This window comes from Phalaenopsis equestris, unplaced genomic scaffold (assembly GCF_001263595.1).
Source record: "Phalaenopsis equestris unplaced genomic scaffold, ASM126359v1 Scaffold000002, whole genome shotgun sequence".
Lineage (NCBI taxonomy): Eukaryota > Viridiplantae > Streptophyta > Magnoliopsida > Asparagales > Orchidaceae > Phalaenopsis > Phalaenopsis equestris.
In genome coordinates, this window is record NW_018164444.1 from 72,668,591 (window position 1) to 72,690,709 (window position 22,119).

Genomic DNA, 22,119 nt, shown 5'->3' on the forward strand with positions numbered 1-22,119 from the left:
CTTCAGGGAAATTATGGTTGAATTGAGTAAATTGATTTTCAAGTTTATAATTTATGTAATAATTATGGGGGTATTTGCATAATGTAGGGGGAATATTGCATTTGGTTATTTAAATTTTGCATTATCTTATTATTACCTATTTGTTGCAAGATTTTAGATTATTGTTATGCTATGATCTAACGTAAATCATAGTAAGGGTCATGGATCGTTGAGATTCGATTAGTCGTAAAGCAAGTGCAAATGTTTCTAAAGAACTTTATATAGCCATTTGATATGATGCTTTAGTGCTATATCTCTCTATTTGATTTTTAATCCAACTACAAGGATGTAATTGGCTAACTTTTTATGCCAATATAATTCTCGGACAGCCTCAGACATCACATAGAAGACCACAAATGATCAAATAATAAATTCAAAAATTGAGAGGTTTTTTTTACCTTGAACATGACATGTTAATCAAAACTAATATGTCTATACTTTAGGGTTGGCTTAATCTTGAGTGGGATACCAATATAATTTGGTAAGATCCTTGAGACATCTCAGATGATAAATTGAAATTTTTATTGGGTTTTGCATTGATCAAAAAACGTGTTAAACAAACTAGTTTGTCTATGATTTAGGGTTGACACAAGTTGAGTGGCCATTGAGGAAGCAAATGTTGAAACTATGCATAGATCAAGGGGCTCCATTGACAGGGGCAGGCAAAAAAATTGTCATTTATGGGGGATAAATTTTAGGGAAAAACTACATACACAGCACAGAAATTTTATGGATTTACGCATCTCACACCTAAAATTTTATTTTTACACACATAACACTTTACTTGTAGATGAAAAGAGGATTTAGCTATTAAAATGTGCTAATAAGTGTTATTTTTCATATAACCTAAAATTTTATTTTTACACACATAACACTTTACTTGTAGATGAAAAGAGGATTTAGCTATTAAAATGTGCTAATAAGTGTTATTTTTCATATAATATTTGTAAATATGAAAGTTTTGATGTGTTATAGGTGAATCCATAAGAATATGGTGCTATGTAAATGCCCCTAAATTTTGTCTCAAAAAGTTGCTCAATAACATAATTTTTTATTAGGTTTATTTATTTTTTAATTGATACATCTCAAGATTAGTCTCATTTTAACAATAAACTAATTTTAGTGGGTTGAACAAGACCCCTGCTTATAGTACTAAAATAAAGGATAAGAAATTGATCCATTATAGATATGATGTGTTGTTAAGAATACATAATATGTGTTAGCATTGAGATACTCGAAATGAAGTGTAAGAATAAGTAAAGATTTATTAGGACTATAAGAGATTCAAGTGTCTAACCCTAGCCAACGACCTTCTCATTGTAGGGTCAAAAGACGAAAATGTTATGAAAGATGTAATTAGGAGGTTGCCCGCTGCTACATTGTGAAGTAGCCATTGCTAAACTCTAAACATCCAAGTGCATCAACATGATACAGGAAGAGCATGGTGATAAAAGGTGTTGGATTCAACATATTTTAACTAAGATTGCGGGATGGAAAGTTTAATGGAAATAACTGGTGGATTTCGAAGATCCTAGATCTTGCTCAGTCTTTGATCCTAAGCATCTACTCTTTTTTAAGCAGAATTTCTTCAAAATAACAAGCACTTAAGAAGAAAGATTCCCTCTCAACCCATCCATAGAATCAATATTTAAACACTGAATATATTATAATACATATCAGTTTTTCCCAACCACACACACACACACACACACACAATACATATCAGTTCTTCCCAACGGCATAAACACAAATACACGAACACAAACCACAGAAATATGTGGGTTGATTTGGCATTCCATGTTCAGTCTGACAATTGCTCAAACCAAAATTTTATTACATTATTACAGTCATAAAATTCGACACAATTCTTCATAAAATTCATCAATAGTTGTTGTTCCATTCTGGGCTTAAATATGCTATAAAATATGGATGGTATGGATGGAATCATACAGAGAAGCTTGAGTCCCTCATGAATTACAAGAAAAATAAAGCCTTGGAAAGGCAGAAATGGGAGCTCTGCTGCTAATATGATGCCACATTCACCAGCTAAAAATAATTGATCAATACTCTTTTTTTCTTTTCCCTCTTTGGCTGATCATGAGAAAAACCAAAACATAAAATTATAACAATTCAAAAGAAATATAGAAATAAATTTAAAGAATGAAAGAGTCCCTCATATAGCAGCAGCAGCAGCTGCAGCTGCGTCTTCCTCATCAAGCTGATTCTATTTTTACTTCTTCCTTTCAGCACTAAGCGATAGGTGTTCAAAGCTTCTGTAAGGAGGATCCTCACGGGAGGCTTTGGGACCACCTGCTGTTCGAGCGAGGGAGGAAGCTCTAGATTCGCCAGAATGGTGAAGCCTCTGCTGCACAGGGCGGCTACTACTGCCACCTGAAAGAAATCGGGTCGTTCGGCTTCGCTGCTGGTCGCTGAGTTCGCCCGAGGATGAAAGGCGGGTGCTGCCGGCAGCTACAGCTCGCTTTGGTAAGCTGTCGTTCTTAGAGGACGACGCACGCGTTCGTCCTGTGTTGAGAGTCTGCATAAAAATCATGATAATTGTTCAAACACTCGATAATATACGATATTTACACCCAAAATCATCTCTCTTGAAAACACAAGGGAAATCATGGATGATAGAAAGGTTTATGCAACTGTAGTATAATGTTTACTTTACCCTATCTTTTGGTAGTCGCTCCTATTTTTTTCAATTTTTAATAGGAAGATTTACATACATACCACTCAGTTCTTATGTATTTACATATCTAACATCTAAGCTTCCTAATTTTCTGTTTTCTTACTTGGTGGGATTCCTAAAATAAAAGGATTCCAATTTCCTATTTTGTGTCGTGAACATTATTATGTGTTGTAAGGTGTAATGCATTAGGGGGGTGAAAATAAAAAAAATTTCTTTCCTACATGGTATCAAAACCGTGTTCCTCTCCTACCTAAAAAATTGCGACTCCTGCTATGTCTCTCGAGTGCAATCATCATTTGTCGAGACATCCTCTCCAAAGACTGCTCCATCTGTGAAGCTCCGAACCAAGCTTTCTTGTCACCGTCAACGACGAAAGTTTTATAAAAATCTTCAACGTTGTCGTTCAACTTTTTTGTTCGAGCCGTTTTCTCTCATACGCTTGAGGCCGTTGCTTCATCCCCGGCTCTTTCACTCAAGATAACGGCATTGTCTCCTCACGAATGAGATCGTAGGGTCTGGTGTTCGGCTCTTCCGCTCAAACAAAATGATTTATCCCGTTGATTTGTCTTTTCCACTCGAATAGAACACTCCTTTTTGTTGATTTGAAACCGAGCGGATTACAAGATTATTCCCTCTTCGGTTCTCCATGTTTGGCTAAATCAATGAATGATTAGGCTTTTGTTGCTAGCTCGGCTTGCTCTGACCTCATAGGTGATCTACTTGAAAAAGACATGACACCTCTCGGCAAGTGTCAAACATGTGAAAACCGAGTGTTGTGATCTCCCTCTAGTTCCTGTTTGCTCATCTAGTTGAGTAGGGTTCTCTCACTTGCCTTTAAGCAACAGTCTCTTCGATTCAGACTTCACAATTAAATCATGGTCAAATACGGCATGGCCTTTCACAATTAAATCATGGTCAAATACGGCATGGCCTCACAATCTTCTTCCTCAAAAGTCACCTCAAGATCTAAACCTACATCTTTAGTTCCTATCGTACCTGATTATTCCTCTCATCTAGTCATAAACCATAAATTACATGGCTACAATTGTTTTCAATGGCCACAATGTCTTTATGTACATCTATGGTAGAGAGAAAGACATCTCACGAGCAAAATTTCGACTCCATAAATTATAGATTCCAAATATAGGAATTAGAAAATTGACGACAACATTGTTATGCCATGGTTAATAAATTCCATGACCACGGAGGTTAGAACAAATTTTCTGCACTATAAGACAATCAAAGAGAAGTGGGAGGCTACATGTAAAACCTACTCTAGTACTGAAAACTCCTCAGGGTTATTTGAGATTGAGACCAAACTATATGATCTACAACAAAAAGAATTGAGTGTTTGCTCAATATTCAACACCCTCACATGTTGGCTGCAATTGAACATGTATGAGATTTATGCTTAGAAATGTCCTAATGACTCCGCCTTGTATAGGAGAATTACTGAACAAAAAAAAAATCAATTTCTCATTGGCCTCAATAAAGATCTAGACGAAATCAGGGGGCAAATCATGAGAATTAAACCCATCACTACCATTAGAGAGGCTTTTGCAGAAGTTCGATGGGAGGAGAGCAGAAAGAAGTTGATAGAAATTACATGGTACATTTAAAAGCACACACTATTTGTTGGAGGATCAACCTTGTACATTTAAAATTCCTCTCAGAATAATAAGTCCAAGAAAGGACAACTATGATGCAACCACTGTAAGAAGCTTAGTCATATGAAGTGTTAGAAATTACATGGTAAACCTGCAGATTGGAAGCACCATCTAATTGGAGATATAATAGGGAGAACTGTGCAAATGTTGTTGTCACAACCAACAACAATTCAAAATTCAGCTCATTCACCAAGGAGCAGATTGAGGCACTGTATAAAAATATTTAATAATAATTCCAATTCCAAATAAGCATCATAATCTGTTGCTAAGCAACCTATCAGACTATTGGCACACCAAGGTATCTATCTTGTGTCTTTAGTATCCAAAGCAATAAATTAAAACATTGGATAGATGACTCCATAGCCTCACATAATGACTACGTCTTGTATAGGAGAATTACCGAACAAAAAAATATATCAATTTCTCATTGGCCTCAATAAAGATCTACACGAAATCAGGGGGCGAATCATGGGAATTAAACCCATCCCTACCATTAGGGAGGCTTTTGCATAAGTTCGATGGGAGGAGAGCAGAAAGAAGTTGATAAAACATCACACACCATTTGTTGGAGGATCAACCTTGTACATTTAAAATTCCTCGCAGAATAATAAGTCCAAGAAAGGACAACTATGATGCAACCACTGTAAGAAGCTTAGTCATGTGAAAAGTGTTAGAAATTACATGGTAAAGCTGCAGATCGGAAGCACCATCTAATTGGAGATATAATAGGGAGAACTGTGCAAATGTTGTTGTCACAACCAACAACAATTCAAAATTCAGCTCATTCACCAAGGAGCAGATTGAGGCACTGTATAAAATATTTAATAATAATTCCAATTCTGAATAAGCATCATAATATGTTGCTAAGCAACCTATCAACATATTGGCACACCAAGGTATCTATCTTGTGTCTTTAGTATCCAAAGCAATAAATTAAAACATTTGATAGATGACTCTGGAGCCTCACATCATATGATGGGAAATATCAACATCTTCAAAAATTACAATCTTGTACCAATCACTCTACAGTTTGAATAGTTAATTATTCATTCTCACCAGTAGTAGAAACTAGATCAATCAAATTACCAAATGATCTCCATCTCTTCTCTGTACTTTATGCTCCAAAATTAAACTGCAACTTACTCTCCATTAGCAAACTCACTTGTGAAATAAATTGTGTAACTAAATTTCATTCCAATTATTATGATTTTTAGGTTATGGATTAGAGAAAAGTGATTGGCAGTGTTGGGATGCATGATGCTCTACACTTGCTCAAAGCAAATAATTTCATCATAAAAATGTCATCCGTCAAGTTGTATGTTTGAGTTTAGTTTAAATTATGTCATTGTAGTTTATGTTGAAATACAAGTCATGTTGAGTAAGTGTCATCTTAGTCATCCAAATTTTGCATACATGAAAAAAAAGTTCCCTCATTTATTTATTAACAAAAAACTCAATCTTTATTAACATGAAACCTGCCAACTTGCAAAACATACTAGACATATATACTCGAAACTACAATACAAACATTCACATTCTTTTATTGTAATTCACACTAATATCAGAGGATAAGTAAACAATATAAATGGGGCATGATAGTTTGTATCATGCATAGATGATCACACAAGAACATGAACATTCCTTATGAAAGAAAAATCTAAAACAATCATCATATTTCAATCATTTCATTCCATGATCTTCACTCACTTTCAAAACAAAATTCAAAACTTTAAAATTAATGATGTTAAGGAATATTTTAATTCAATCCATAGTCCTTACCTTTTCAAGCATGACATTATTTATATAATTTCTTATGTGAATACTCCTTAACAAAAACAGGTCGATGAAAGTAAAAATAGGCACTTGATATGGCACATGACATTCTACTCTTTAATCATGTGCCTAAATATTTTTTGGGGGGAAGTCATTCCCACAATATCTTGTCAATAGGATGCCTAGTAATGTCCTAAATTTTCAAATTTCTCATAAAAATGGGATCCTGCCCACCCATCTGTTCTCTTTCTTCTGACTTACCATTGAAATTTTTTGTTGCCCTAGCTTTGTTCACATCTATGAAAACCACACCAAACTTGATGCCAAGTCTCTCAGATGAATCTTCCTTAGTTATACCTCCAATCAAAAAGATGTACAAATGCCACTCTCCAACCACTAAGAAAATATATAATTTCATGAATGACACTTTCTTTGAGAATCAATATTATTTTCTCAAATCTAAAATTTAGGAGAACTCGAGGGAATATCATATTTGAGATCATTTCCAAAATACTCAGGTAATTTCTCCTTCAACTAAGTCAAACTCTATTACTCAATCAGCTCCACTTAAAGAACAAAACTCTATATCTTCAATTGAACCAAACTATGTCACTCAACTAGCTCCACTTAAAGAGCCAAACACTCACAAAAACTATCCCAAACATCTCAACTCAACCTCAACATGACACCAATGAACGGGAACTTCGTGCCTACACCAGAACAATGATCATTGAGCTTGTAGAGGACACTACGCCAGACTCGAGGCTTTCAAAAGCCAAAACCAAATTCTCCTACATCCGAAAATCATAATGGTATGGATACCTCAATTCATGACTCGCTTGTGTCATTTGTTGACGACTTTAATCAACCAATTGCACATATAGAAAAATTATACGAAGTGCATCGCTCACCCAATTGAAAGATGTAACTTATAGGAAGTTACTACCATTTTACAGGGCTTTTGTAACGACCCATCATAGCGAGCAAATTCTCAACTCTATCCAAGAGGTTCTAAAGATTTCTGCATGAGAAAAAAATTAAAGAAATGTGGGTTGCAAGAATAAATAACACATGGACACTTACAAAGTTATCTCATGAAAAAAATCATGTAGGTTGTAAATGGATATTCACCGTCAAATATAAAGAAGATTGAAGTATAGAGAGATCTAAACTTAGATTAGTTCTCAAGGCTTCAAGCAATCATATGGGACTACCTATCAATAAATTTTTGTATTTGTTGATAAACTTAATACATTTAAGGTCCTACCCTTTCTTTATCCCAATTTGATGTCAAAAATGTCATCTTGAATGGGGACCTAGATGAAGAAGTCTACATGACTACACCCCCAGGCTTAGAAAATAGGTTGAAAAACAAGTTGATTTGCAAGTTAAAGAAGTCCTTATATGGCTTGAAGTAATCTTCTCATATTTGGTTTGACAAGTTTATTAAAATAGTGATTACAAGTAGTTATCATCAATGTCAAGCTGATCATACATTGTTTGTTAAATCTAAATCTCGAGGCAAAATTGATATTCTCATATTATACGTAGATGTCATTTTGACACGATGATTTAGAGAAAATCATCAGACTAAAACAAATGTTTGCAATAGAATTTGAGATCAAAGCCTAGGAACTCTCAGATATTTTTTAGGAATGGATGTGGCTCGGTCTAAGGAGGAAATTGTTATATCCCAAAAGAAGTGCATTTTGGACCTTTTAAATGATACTGACATGCTTGGGTGTAAACCTGCCGATACACATATAGATTCCAGCAAAAAGTTGAATAAAAGTGAAAAAAACAGCCCAATTGACAAAAGAAGTTATCAAATACTTGTGGGCAAGTTATTTTATATAATCATACACCAGACCTAATATTGCATACTCAGCTAGTGTAGTAAGCCAACACATGAACAATCCTAGTGATGATCAATTGGATTCTGTGAACAAAATTCTGAGATACTTGAAGATGACCCTAAGATATGGTTTGTTTTTTAAACGGTCTGAAAACCGTGAGATTGAGGTATACACGATACTAGTTGGGCATGAGAGGTAATTGATAATAAATCAACCACTAGATATTGTTCATCTGGGGCAATCTCTTCACTTGTAGAAGCAAAAAATAAGTTGTTGTCTTTCGAAGTAGTGTGGAATCTGAACATCATGCTCTTGCACAAATAATATATGAGAGAATGTGAATTCAAAGGCCGTTGACACAATTAAGATGCTCAGTAATAACTACTCAGCTATTAGTGTTACAAAAAATTATATGACAACAAAACACATTGAGATTGATTGACACGTCATCTCGTTAAAGGTTAACAATGAAATTATTCAACTAAGCTATGTTCCAACAACTTTAGATTGTTGATATCCTCGTCCAAGCACTATTAAGGATCGGTCATGATGAATTGAACTCCAAGCTTGATCTGTACATTATATACAACCTAACTTGAGGGAGAGTATAGGAAAGTGCCAATTGTATGCTTGATTAAAAATAAATTTATTTCCTTTATTAAGAATATATATCATTAGTTGTGATTCCTATTTTTCTATTTTTTATTTCATGGGATTCCAATTAAAAAGGATTCCAGTTTCCTATTGTGTGCTGAAAACACTCTTGTATATGTGTTGTCAAGTGTAATGCATTAAAGAGGCGAACATAAAATAAATAAATAAAAATCATTTCTAGAATTCTACATTTAATTTTTTTTTTTAATCAAATGCACCTTTTAAAGCATATATTTATAGCACCAAAGTGTTATAGATATAAATATCAAACTTTTGATGTTAGATGTGTAAATCCATGAAAATTGTGTGGTGCAGTATGTAAATTTTCCTAAAAATAGTAAAGAAGCAAGACAATTTCAGCTGAAACCTAAATGACAAGTGAACAATTGTTTGTTTGCCTTCAAATCTGCACTACTGCTGAACAAAAGCTATCTATCTGAAGCGCTTGCTGTAGTTTTCAATTATGACACTCCTATCATAGACAAAAATGATTATTTGAATATTTCCAACGCTGTTCAGGTTGCTGCAGAAGTTTCCCTTTGGGTTTCTCTATTATTATTACCATTAATGCTCCATATTTATATTCTATTATTTACTACGATTAATGCTCCAATGAATTCTAAGTTCCCTCCACTTCCTGCCAATTCAAAAGGTAAAGATGCGGGTCAGAATTTATGTTGTGTCTATTCATATATTCTACTGATTCTTCCTTGGACTATTTCTTCCACAAAATTTATCATAATTATATCACTTAAAATATTAAATGGAGATTCTCTGAACACCAACAAATCATACGCAGGCTTGATAGGATAACAAGTTCGCTTGCACTCAAAAATCCATTTTTCATGCATATGTGGACACCAAAAAAGCTCTTTTCTGAGTCTGGTATTGTGAAACAACTCCCAAAAACAAAATTGTTCAGGATATCCTTTTGGCCACTCTATTTATAGGACCACGAAATTGATTTCATTATCTGAAAAAGGATTAATTATCAACCTTCCTTGTGAAATTCTCCATATTATTCTAAGAAGATAGCTTATAAAGATCATGCTTCTAAGGTCTATATAGGAAAAGAACGTTTAACCCCAAGCTCCTGGAGGAATTAGAAGGAAATGCAACACTTCTACAGCATTCCAAAACATTCCTAGTTGCTAATGCTGAAAAACTCATCTCAGTCTGATATCTCATCACTAGCTCTTTCCTATAGGATTCTGGATAAAAATACTTGCCATCCTTTGACGCGTCTCCTTTTTGTTTGGTTTGTTTCGCCAGGTGATTCCTATGTTGATGAATACTGGTACCAGAATATAGGCGGGTCAGGTTCCCAGGTTTAAGGAAAGATGGTTAAAAAGAAGCTTTTAAAAGAGAAGTTGGTTAATATTGATCTTCAGCGCATCTTAGTCTTTTGGCTAGGTCTTAGGTTCGAAATATTGTATATGTGATGTATGTGACGTTTTAATGTATGTGACGTTTTAAAGTTAAGTTAAAAAAAAAAAAATTAATAATAATAAAGAAAAGATTAGCCCTTCCATGAAACATTCTTAGATTCACGGTTGGACCATCATTCAAAAAAATGGGCTGCCTTTTTATTATTGTTGGTGGTTATTGTTTGCAATTGGAATATTAATTCTATGAGGATTCAATCATCCTCAATATCAACCTTCACTATTTTATAAGCAATTTTAAGAGTTTGTTTTTTATTGTTTGCGCCTCTTTGCTCGAATAAGACAAACTTCTTTAATTAAATTATTTGATATTGGTATGAAATGGCCTCTGATTTGGATGCTTTGTGGGGATTTTACTGACACTATTGCCTCAAATGAAAGATACTATTCAAAATCTCCATTTGATCTTTTTATTAAATTTATTTCTTTAATCTTATTGAGCTTCTCATTCAGGTGGTTCACATTACTAGGTCCAATAACACGGATAATGATATTTTTGCTTAACTATACATATTTCACCAGTCAATTTTTTTAATAAGCTTTTACCTAATAATGAAAAGTTACTAAAAAAATATTTTTTTTTACCATTGCTTGATTATTCTTCTATGCTAATTTAACTCTATATCAAATCAAAATTGTTCATAATAAAAATCTTTTGGTTTAAGAATTAAGACTGATGGTTTTAAGGGAATCATCTCTACATGGTGAAAATATGTTCATACTATGGTAAAGTTATTAAATGATTGGTTACTAAACATAGGTTGTTGAGAAGAAGGCTTAAGCTATGAAATATTCCTTTTGGTGGAAAAAAACACATAAGTGTGGTTAAAATTGATGCAATCGAAAGCAATACAAAATCTCATATATGTTCTCTATTGGAGCTTGGAAAATCTAATCATTATAAATATTGGTTTTACAAGAAGTTGAAACAGAAAGAAATTATGTGGCATCATGGTCAAAGGTAAATTAATATCAGGGGGTAAGAATAATGCTCCTTAGTTTCATCAATATGCTAATTGGGAAAAAAAAATCAAACTTTATTTTCAAAACATTTCTTTAAATGAATATCAACATGAATCAATCAAACAGTTCAAGCTTTCTTCTCTCTTTACAAGAATCTTTTTAGAATGGACTCATCTTATGGACTTGGAAATTTTTATCCTACTAATGATCCCCTCTGTTACTTAGTTTGGATCAGCCTTTTCTCTGTATGCTAAATCAAAAGTGTCGTCTTTTCTCTTGGCGCTTCGCTTCCAAAGTTTATGGATCAGATGATGTTCGGATGATAGTTTCCCAAGAAATATGGGATAAAATTTATCCTCATCTCTTTGCCAATTGAAGATAAATATCCCAATAAAACTTTCATGGTCAATCTCAATTCTGCTCTCATTTTCTTGATTGTAATATTTTTAAAGATTTTAAACCTATTAGTGTTCCAATTCAAGCTTTCTTCTCTCTTTACAAGAATATTTTTACAATGGGCTTGTCTTACGTTGGACTATAGAAAGTTTATCCTTCTAATGATCCTCTTCTCTTAGTTTAGATAGCCTTTTTCTATAAGAGAAATCAAAAGTGTCATCTTTTCTGTTGGCGCTTCGCTTTAAAAGCTTATGGACCAGATGATGTTCCGATAATGGTTTCCAAAGAAATGTGGGATAAAATTTATCCTCAACTTCTAGTTATTTGAAGATAAATATCCCAATGAAACTTCTATGATCAATCTCAATCTACTCTCATTTCCTTGATTGTAACCTCTTTGAAGATTTTAAGCCTATTAGTCTTCCAATTTGAGCTTTTTTTCTCTCTTTACAATAATCATTTTAGAATGGACTCATCCTATTTTAGACTATAGAAAGTTTTATCCTTCTAATGATGCCATTCTCTTATTTAGCTTAGACTAGCCTATTTCTGTATGAGAAATCAGAACTGTCGTCATTCTCTTGGTGCTTCACTTATAAAGCTTATGTACTAGATGGTGTTCTGATGATTGTTTCCAAAGAAATGTGGGATAAAATTTATCTCTTTAGTTGTTTGCAGATAAATATCCCAATGAACTTCATTGATCAATCTCAATTCTGCTCTCATTTCCTTGATTAATATTTCATTGATTGAGAAGAACGTTAAACTATGGAAAAAAAATCTGTATTATTTTTGGTGAAGAAAAATAGAAGATTTAAGTTAAAATTGATGCAATCGAACGCAATACAAAATCTCATATTTGTTCTCCATTGGAGCTTGCAAAAAATCTAATCATTATAAATATTAGTTCTATAAGAAGTTGGAAGAGAAAGAAATTGACTGACACTGTGGTCAAAGGTTAATTAATAACAGAGGGAACAATAATGCTCGTTAGTTTCATCAATATGTTAGTTGAAAAAAAAAATCAAACTTTATTTTCAATATATTTCTTTAAATGAATGTCATCTTGAATTAATCAAACTGTTCAAGCTTTCTTCTCTCTTTACGAGAATTTGTTTCGAATGGACTCATCTTATGTTGGACTGTAGAAAGTTTTATCCTTCTAACGATCCCCTTCTCTTAATTTAGATTAGCACTTTTCAATATGGGAAATCAAAAGTGGTGTCTTTTCTCTTTGTCCTTCGCTTCCAAAGCTTATGGACCAAATGATGTTCCGATGATGATTTCCGAAGAAATGTGGGATAAAATTTATCCTCATTTTTGAGTTGTTTGAAGATAAGTATTCCAGTAAAACCTCCATGGTCAATCTCAATTCTGCTCTCATTGTCTTGAATGTAACCTTTTTAAATATTTTAAATCTATTAGTCTTCCAATTCAAGCTTTCTCCTCTCTTTACAAGAATCTTTTTAGAATGGAATCCTCTTATGTTGGACCATATAAAGTTTAATCCTTCTAAAGATCCTCTTCTCTTAGTTTAGATTAGCCCTTTTTCTGTATGCGAAATCAAAAGTGTCGTCTTTTCTCTTGGCACTTTGCTTCCAAAACTTATGGACCAGATGATATTTTTATGATGGTTTCCAAAGAAATGGGGGATAAAATTTATCCTGATTTTTTAGTTGTTTGAAGATAAATATTCTAGTGAAACTTTCATGGTCAATCTTAATTATGCTCTCATTTCCTTGATTGTAAGCTTTTTAAAGATTTAAAACCTATTAGTCTTCCAGTTCAAGCTTTCTTCTCTCTTTACAAGAGTCTTTTTAGGAAGGGCTCATCTTATGTTGGGCTACAGAAAGTTTTATCCTTCTAATGATCCCCTTCTCTTAGTTTAGATTAGTCTCTTTTAGGAAGGGCTCATCTTATGGGAAATCAAAAGTGTCATCTTTTTCTTGGAGCTTCGCTTACAAAGCTTAAGGACCAAATAATTTTCCGATGATGGTTTACAAAAAAATGTGGGATAAAATTTATCCTCGCCTTTTAGTTGTTTAAATATAAATATCTCAATGAAACTTTCATTGTCAATCTCAATTCTACTCTCATTTCCTTGATGGTAACCTTTTTAAAGATTTTAAACCTATTAGTTTTCTTAACAATGCTTTCAAAAAATATGCTTAAATACTTGAATATATATATATATATATATATTGAAAAGCCCAAGTGTTGATTTTATTGAAATAGAAAGGATACATAAAAGGTTGTATGAGAGAGCTCAAAAGAGGCACTCTACCCATACGATACAAGTAGAGTAATACCTTAACAAAAAGATACAGATAGACTCAATAAAAAGTAAAATAAATTTACAACATGCAGAAAACAAGTAGCTAGGGACGAGCTAGTTTAGTTTTGTCTCTTCCTCTAATTTTAGAAGCGGAGCCAGATAACAAACTTTGAAGAGTCGTGTCATTGTCAGGAGTAACTAAAGTATCATCCATTAAGTTTCCAAGTTGGAGTGTGCCCCGCCTTCTTCCGTCGAGAAGTGTAAACCTGTCATTTTTCATCTGAAGACTGGCTCATGTAATCGTCGGTCTGATTTGATGTTAGAATTGCAGTAGAAGGAAAGACAGTTGTTGCCACCGCGATAGGTTCCAGTGTATGTGAAGTGTGAATTGTTACCTCTGCACCTGATGTTTCCTGAATAGGAGCTGCGGGACTATCCTGATTTTCGGTTCGAGCATTATCTGTTGTAGTATGGTCGGGAGAAGGGATCTCAAGGGCATACAGCAACTCCAGTCTTGTGGTGATTCCCTCCTCAGGTTGAATATATATATATATATATATATATATATATATAGTCTAATTGATGACTTGTAGAGGGCCTTTATTGTTGTACGAGTACTATTGGCTGCTTTGTTGCAGCATATTTATTGATCCATTCTTCTATAAAACATAAAAAATAAGAATTATCTTGAAGGTGGACTTTGAAAAACCATTATTGATTGGGAGCTCAATTTGCAATTCAAGAGCTTAAAAACTCTGTCAAGTTGAACCATTTCTCCAATATTCTTTATCATCAAAGCTAATTTTCTTCACAAAATGCTTTAGGGAGCTCTTTTTGAACAGTAAACCAGCAGTTTTTGCACTAAATTAAAAGGCACCCAATTAACCGTATTTGGTTTGTTGATTGCCAAATTCTAGATTTTTCTAGGGCTCCTCTCTCATTCAACTCAATATTCTCAAGAATATTCTAATAACTTCTAAAATATCTCCGCACTCAGAATCAAATTTCTCCAAATCATCTCATTTCTCTTCGTACATGGCTTGGTTTGGGTACTCTTCTAGCTAATATCAAGTGCTCTTTTGATATTATTCCATTTAAAAATTTAGGCATTCCTTTAGGCTCTAAATATCTTCAACATGAGCTCTTTGGAATCCTCTTATTGAAAAGATTCACACAAAGCTTTCAGATTGGAAAGGAAATTTCTTATCTAAAACCTTGTAGGAATGTTCTAATCAATTTGTTGTTTTCTTTAATCCCTCTGGATTTATCTCATCAATTTAGAATATCTTCAAATATTCAACCATCCCTCTAATTTTAGTAGGATAGAGTTCCAGGGCTTTTAATACCTTTGTTGAATATTTCTTAGAAAAGACATAATGGTAGAAGAATTACTTTTTGGAAGGATAAACGGTCTTCTGAACATTCTCTTGCAATTGATTTCTATACCCCTTTCAATCATGCTATGAATTACACAACTCTTGCTTCTTTCTATTCAAAAGATAGAAGTAATATATTTTGCCGAAAAATCATCCCACTATATGTGAAAGATTGCCAGGAACTCTTTCACGCTCATACCACTCATCTCAAACCAAATCTTCACCATAACATCCCAATCGGACCCAACAAGAATATTATATGCCGCCTCTTTCTACTTTTTTCTTATTAATGGAGAAATCCTTATTCCTTGCAATTTTTCAATTTGAAAATTTATTGCCTCCCTTAAGATCCAAGTGCTCGTCTGATTTCCATAGTTAATAAAAATTCCTTGCAAAGTGTCTCTTTTTCCAAAAGGGGTCGGCAATTCTAATCATAGTCAACGGGGAAAAAGACTAAAAACGTTTCATTTTACACTTTCATTAAAAATAATTAGAGATCTTCCAGATGTCTTCTTATGCTCCTGCATTTTTGTGATCAAAACTGATAAATTGCTACGTAATTTTCTAATAAAAAGAGCACTAATGCCTTTGGTTCACCATCATTCATCTTGATTACTTTGGATTCATACTTCTTATGGAAGAATATTGATTAATATCACCTAGGCAATGGAGGACCCTCATTTTGTTATTCATCTCCAGCCACTCCATGTTTTACCAATTTCTTATTTTTAAAGGATTCGCCCAACTTTAATTCTACAAAAAAAGGAGCATTTACACACATACCACCCAATTCTTATCTATTTACATATCTAACACCTAAACTTTGATCATTACATTTACACCACACATCTTTCATATCACATCAAAAACATCACTATTTTAACATCGAGAATGAAATAGACCTTTTTCATGCATAGTTAAGATGACATATATATAAAAGTTGAAGTCAGGTAGTAGATATGTAAATACATAACAATTGAGTGCTGTCCCAGTAAATCTTCTAATAAAAATGAAAAACAACAGAGCTTGTAACTATGGGATACGCCATGCATGAAAGAACTGCTCGTGGCTACTGTTCTAGATGCAGGGTGTTAGGACAAGGTAAGATACTACATAGGAGTAACTTACAGCTTGTTTGGATGGCATTGGTGCGTCATCTAGAGTTTTGTGCTTGGAATGCTCACCATGACGAGCAGAGCCCGAACCAGTTCTTCTAGCAAATGCTTCCACGGCGCCAGCAAATCTATCATGAATTTCTTGGCCTACTGAAAATGAAATTTATGAAAAATCAACCCTTGCAAACGCATAAATGACGAAGGGATGCTAAAAATAGCAGATAACTCCGTGTTATTTATTACAAACCTGATGGTCTTTCTGCCTTCGCCATTGATGGTCCGGGAGCTGGAGCATGCCTTCCAAGAGGTTGCTGTGGATTCAGATGATAGGTCATTTAAAGTAATGTATGTAAATGAACAAGAGCCAAAATAATTCCCTGACCACTTAGACGGGTCAATTTAGTCCCAATGTTTATAAAAATGCTTAATTAGTCCCCATATTATTTGAATAGGGGCTAAAATAATCCACAATGGAAACTATTTCAACCTATATTAAAAGAGCCCTGCCGGCCGTTTTTTTTTTTAAAAAAACTTTAATGAACCTTCGCGGTTTGAAAAAGTGATGATTTTATAATTTTGAAAATAATTTAAATATAAATATAACCTTTTTGATTTTTTTTAAATGTAACATTTTAATTTTAAAATAGGTGAGACCAAACGGGTCTCACATTTTAAATAGTTTAGATGATTGAATACAATACTACAGGTAATACACTTATCCCAAAGAAATAAATGTATCACTTGTAATAGGAATTCAATCACCTAGCTAAAGAATTTGTGACATCCATTTTGATCTGCGAAATATTTTTATAAAAAGGCCAACAAGTTCCCCTATCTAACATAAAAAATTAGATAGGGTTTATTTTATCTAGGTTCCTGGTTCCCTATAGAGACAAGCCCCTATAGTTAATTACATCTTAAATGATCGAAATCATTTAAGAAAACTCTCGATTAAAATCAGGTGATTTTGCTTTCAAGATTTCAAAGTTTAAGTTTTCACGATTGGACATGGGGAAAATCAAATGGGAATGACTCAAAATAGGAACAATTATTTAAGAAATTCAAAGGAAAGAAAAGTAGGGGATATCACAGATCCAGGAGAAACCCCGGAGATGTCTCAACGTCTTTGAAATGATGTTTATTTGATATTTCAATCCTGCAAATTATTTAAGATTTAGGACTTATGTTTGCACAATGTCGGATTGTACAAATAGCCTAAAAAGGCAGGAGGATTTACATCGTACCGCACGGTAACCTCGGAATCTTAAAACGTTATGACTTATAATTTTATAATTATAATTGTACAACAGAGTTGTACAGAAAGCCTAAAGAGTGATTCTATAGATTGTTATTTAAACTAAGGAAAGTGTATAGTGATGTGAATGTGTTTATGTGATGTGAAGATGTTTTGTTGTTGCAGATCCATCTGGAAATTGTTCCTCGTCGCGATGTCCACGATGTTCGCTCCAAACTCTTCGTAGTAGCATCTCCTGGTTTAGTTTTAGTTTTGAAAATGCTCCTAACCACTAAGTTATTCTAAACTAAGACATAGCATATCAAAATAACTAAGCATGCACTGTGAAAGAAAAGTAACAATGTACTGTACAGTAAAAAAAAAGGAAAGACAGTATAACATGCTGAAAGAAGAGTATAACATGCTATAAAGAGTAGTATAACAGGATATAAAAGCAATATAACATGATGGAAAAATAAAATGTTGTAATATAAATTAAATTTGTGCACCTGGTAGGTTCATTACTCCTTTAAGTTTAGCTAATATGCGTTGTGTAAAAGAGGAAAGTCGGACCTGAAAAAGACTTAACAGAAACAGATAAATCGTAGGAAAAAGACAAACAAATAAAATGAAATAAAATATCACATATAAAGAACCAAGAATAGGAAATTTATATGTGATATTCAAATGTCCCCAATTGCCAGGAGGATTTGAGTGTAAGACAAACTCAAATCCCGGAGCATTGGGTTTCAGTTTTGGTCAAATTAAAGTAAGAATTTAATTATTTGATCTAATTAAATCAGTCATGAATCACAATCTAGTGCACCCTCGTGCCTAGTGTCCTAGTTATCTCATGAACTGTGGTCAGATGTCTGACATCTTAGGATCGTTTGAAAATTAGGATGATAAACTTTCTCTTAAGGTGTGCTCCTAAGGCCTAGGAAACATACATCTTAGTTTACTTGAAGTGTCTTAAAGTGTCTAACATCAACTAAGTGTCTCTCAACTAACCCTCAAACATCTTTAGATTAAGCTTAGCTCGCCATTAGGCTCCTAAAACCAAAGGGGTAAACCTATAGCTTTGGCAAAAGGGTTGTGAAGTGTGCTTTAAACCTAATTAAGGTAATTGAATTTAAGTTGATTCAAAGGTTAAGGGACCTAAATACAGGTCTACTAATCATTTAATCCATATTCCTAAATGTTATCTAAACTCTCACCTTCTTCCAACCCCCAACTATTCTTCGAATTTACAGTTTTATTTTTCATATGCAAAAAAGAATGGTATATGATTTACTATTCTATCCTCCCTTTAGATTTTATCACCTCGAAGATCCAAATCTTATTTTTAAATTTTCTCTCCTTTCTTTCCCTTAAAACTGTGAATCATTTCTGAATATAATTAAATCGAAAATTCTCATTTTTAACTTGACCATTGAAAAAAAAAACAAAAAACAAAATGAATGAAAAGGAGACCGATACATTTTTAAAGCCAAGCCAAATCAGTAAAGCTTAAAATAAAATTATGAATGTATCGGTCTAAAACGTTTAAATTCGTTAAAAAAAATGATCGGATTAATCCCGAGAAAGGATATCATTTCCAAGTGGCACTTTTGTGGATTTCCAAACCCAACATGAATTCAATTTATATCAAACTCAAAATGAAGTTTCAAGAGTCTTTTACATTTCATAAAAGAAGAGACATTAATTAATGGAAAAACAATAATTCTCTAGCCTTCTAGAAAAACATACCGATGTCAAAACGATTTAATTCCCCCCTCCATCAAAAGTTTACAATGAAATATATATATCCAATATCTCACAAAAGAAAGCAAATGTATCTTTCGGGTAGGGCCAAAAAGAGAGTCCCATGGGTAAGGCAACAGAGGGTATAACTAAGCACAGAGGGTATAACCAAGATCACGGGTAAGGACAACCCAAAGGCAATCTCCAAACAATAGACATCAAATGAGGCTCACGGCCAAACATGGCAAAGGGAGCAAAACAGCCCCAATCCACCCCAAATTGATCCACAAAAAGCTCACATGTAAAACCAGGGAGAGAGCAAAAACAGCCACCAAACTATTTTCTTAACAAAGCCAACCGAGCCCAGCACAAGGGGCAAACCGAAGCCAGCAAAAAGGAGCAAAGTAGTAAAATATTTCAGCCAATATAAAGCACTAAAAGGAGCCCAAACTGAGCCCAAGAACATGGTCAACCGAATCCCAAACATAATTTTCAACTTTGAAAAATGAATTCCAGCATATAAAAATAAACTTCCAGCATATATTTCAACAAGGGGCAGCAAGAGAAGCAAAATGTGAGCCCCAAATGTAATTTCCCAACCCATAAAATAATTTTCAGCATGTTTTCTATCAAAGGGCTGGCAGCAAGAGATGAAATAAATGAGCTCCAAATACATTTTTTCAGCTCATAAACATAATTTCCAGCATATTTTCTATCAAAGGGCAGCAAGAGATGAAATAAATGAGCTCCAAGTATAATTTCCAGCTCATAAAAAAAAAAGATTTCCAACATAAGAACAAAACCGGGTCCATCAAAGGGGTAAAACAGCAAAGATTTCAGCCAAGACATGATATCAAAAGGAGTCAAACCAAACCCAACAAATGAGCAAAACAAATGCAAATATCCCTTGCAAGAATCCATCTCAAAAAGAGTTAAAGTCGAACCCAACAAGTGAGCTAAATGAAATGTCATTTTCAGCTATTATGAAGCCAAGACCAAGCCCTCAAAAAAATGTACTAAAATATAGAAAATTTTCAGCTAACATTTAATCCTAGCATAACCAAAACCGAAACCCAGGCAACGGCAAAATAGAGAAAATTTCCAACATATGTTTCAAACAGTGATAGGTAGCATGAAATAGATGAGCTTGAGCTAATCATTCATTTCTGAACATGAGTAATAAAGGAGTTTGATAACCCATTCTAACATGCATTTCGATAGGGGCAAATCTCATCTCAAAACCACCATTACAATGCTTCCAAATATCTCAAGCAAGAAGAACAAAGACAGCCCACACATACTTTGTACATGCTTCGTTTTCACCATTGTTTTCACCATTTCTAGTGAGTATCCATGCTTAAATTTCAAAATAAGCCTAAGCTTCATTTCTAAATACTTTTTTATAAGAGAATAGAGATGTCTTTAGATGTCATCCGAAATAGTGTAAAATAGAGGAGGGAAGAAAAATACCTCTTAATGCCGACTTAAAGCAAAAGAAAATGTAAGAAAGATCCAATGAAATGCCTCCCAAAGAGATCTTCTAAAAAAGAAACTTCAAAAAAAATAGCAACCGGCAAATCCTTTAAACTTCCAGCACACCAGAAGCTAGTCAAACAGAAATTTCGACAGAGTTTTCTTCTTGAAAGCTTTGAGAAACAGCCACCAACGGATGCTCCACACCCCAACACACAAAAATCAAATTTTAGATAAGATGTTAGTAGAGCTTTCTCCCCCAAAACTTCCCACAGTAAAGAAGAAAGAAAACAGTCTCTCGGACAGCAAAGAAAAAAGAACCAGCCTCACAACAACCAAAAAGCCACTCCTCTCATTTCAGACTTTTCTCAAGAGAAAACAGGATTCCAGAAAAAATTCCAGCAAACAAATAAAATGGTAGCACCTCTCCCTCAAGAAAATTTCGGCCAACCTTAGACCCTCCCCCAAAGTGGGGTTTTTATAGCAGAGAAAGGAGCAAAGAAGCCACCTACCAGCCTCCTTGGTCAGGAAATCATGTAAAGGGAGAGGATGAGAAAGATTTAAGGCAAGAGGAAATGCAGCCTAGGGCAGAGGAAGAGTCGGCCAGGTGGAACTTCGCAGTTGGAGAACTGCTCAGTCGAGTGGAGCTCGAGGAGGCGAGCCGCGTGCGCGAACAGCAGTGGAATGCAGCGTGTGAGGGAAGAGATGTAGGAGACGAGGCGGACGAGGGTTCGATCGTCAGGCTCGAGTGCAGCAGATCGCGGGAGAGGAGACGCGGAGAGGAGCCGCGTGCGGAAGCTAGGGCTCCGCCCGAGCGGCTCTCGGTCGAGGCAGAGGAATGTCGTGTGTGGGTAAAGGTAGAAAATGACTTAGGGTTATAAATCCTGATATTATAAATGATAAATATATAAAATATTTGATATTTCTTAAAATAAAATTTGATTAGTACCCTTTTTGTCTGTGCGTCACAATACAACAAAATGGATGTTCCTTTTAGGTAATTTTGACGCTCCGGACGCATTGACGCGATCCGTTTCGCCACCGGAAGTCATTTTGCGTGCCAATTTTCTCGTGTAAAAAATATGACAATATGGGTGTCCTTTCCTACCAAAATTGGTGTCCCGGACGCGTTAGCGCAATCCAATTTATCGTCAGAGGTCATCCGGAGAAGTTTGCATTTTCATCCGTCCTCTGAGCTTAATTGAAGTCTGATTTCGTGCAATTTTGTGAATTTTGTGCATTTGGTGTGTGTATGTGATGAAAAAGTTGTGACGAAGTTTTCCTAAGGCTTGGAGTCCTATTAGAAACTTTTCCTTTGAGTCTTCACAAAATAGTCCATAATCGCTCGTTCATAAAACGATGGTCTTGTGCCAAAAATGCTAGACATCAAAGGAAAATAAGAAGTTAGACTTTCT

The 22,119-nt window shown here is 34.3% G+C and overlaps 1 protein-coding gene across 3 annotated transcripts in view; it reads right to left on the reverse strand.

The window, feature by feature from the left end:
- Positions 1 to 1,825: 1,825 nt before the first annotated feature.
- LOC110018071 (casein kinase 1-like protein 10) overlaps positions 1,826 to 22,119 on the reverse strand; it is a 42,169-nt gene continuing 21,875 nt past the window's right edge. The window contains exons 12-14 of one of the 3 annotated variants that reach the window (XM_020715295.1): positions 16,502 to 16,565; positions 16,268 to 16,401; positions 1,826 to 2,575 (exon numbers count right to left, since the gene is read on the reverse strand). In XM_020715295.1, coding sequence (XP_020570954.1) covers positions 2,270 to 2,575; positions 16,268 to 16,401; positions 16,502 to 16,565 — 504 coding nt within the window. In that variant the 3' untranslated portion in view covers positions 1,826 to 2,269. Of the gene's footprint in view, positions 2,576 to 16,267; positions 16,405 to 16,501; positions 16,566 to 22,119 lie in introns of all 3 variants that reach the window. The other 2 variants (XM_020715294.1, XM_020715296.1) reach the window with 2 other exon arrangements.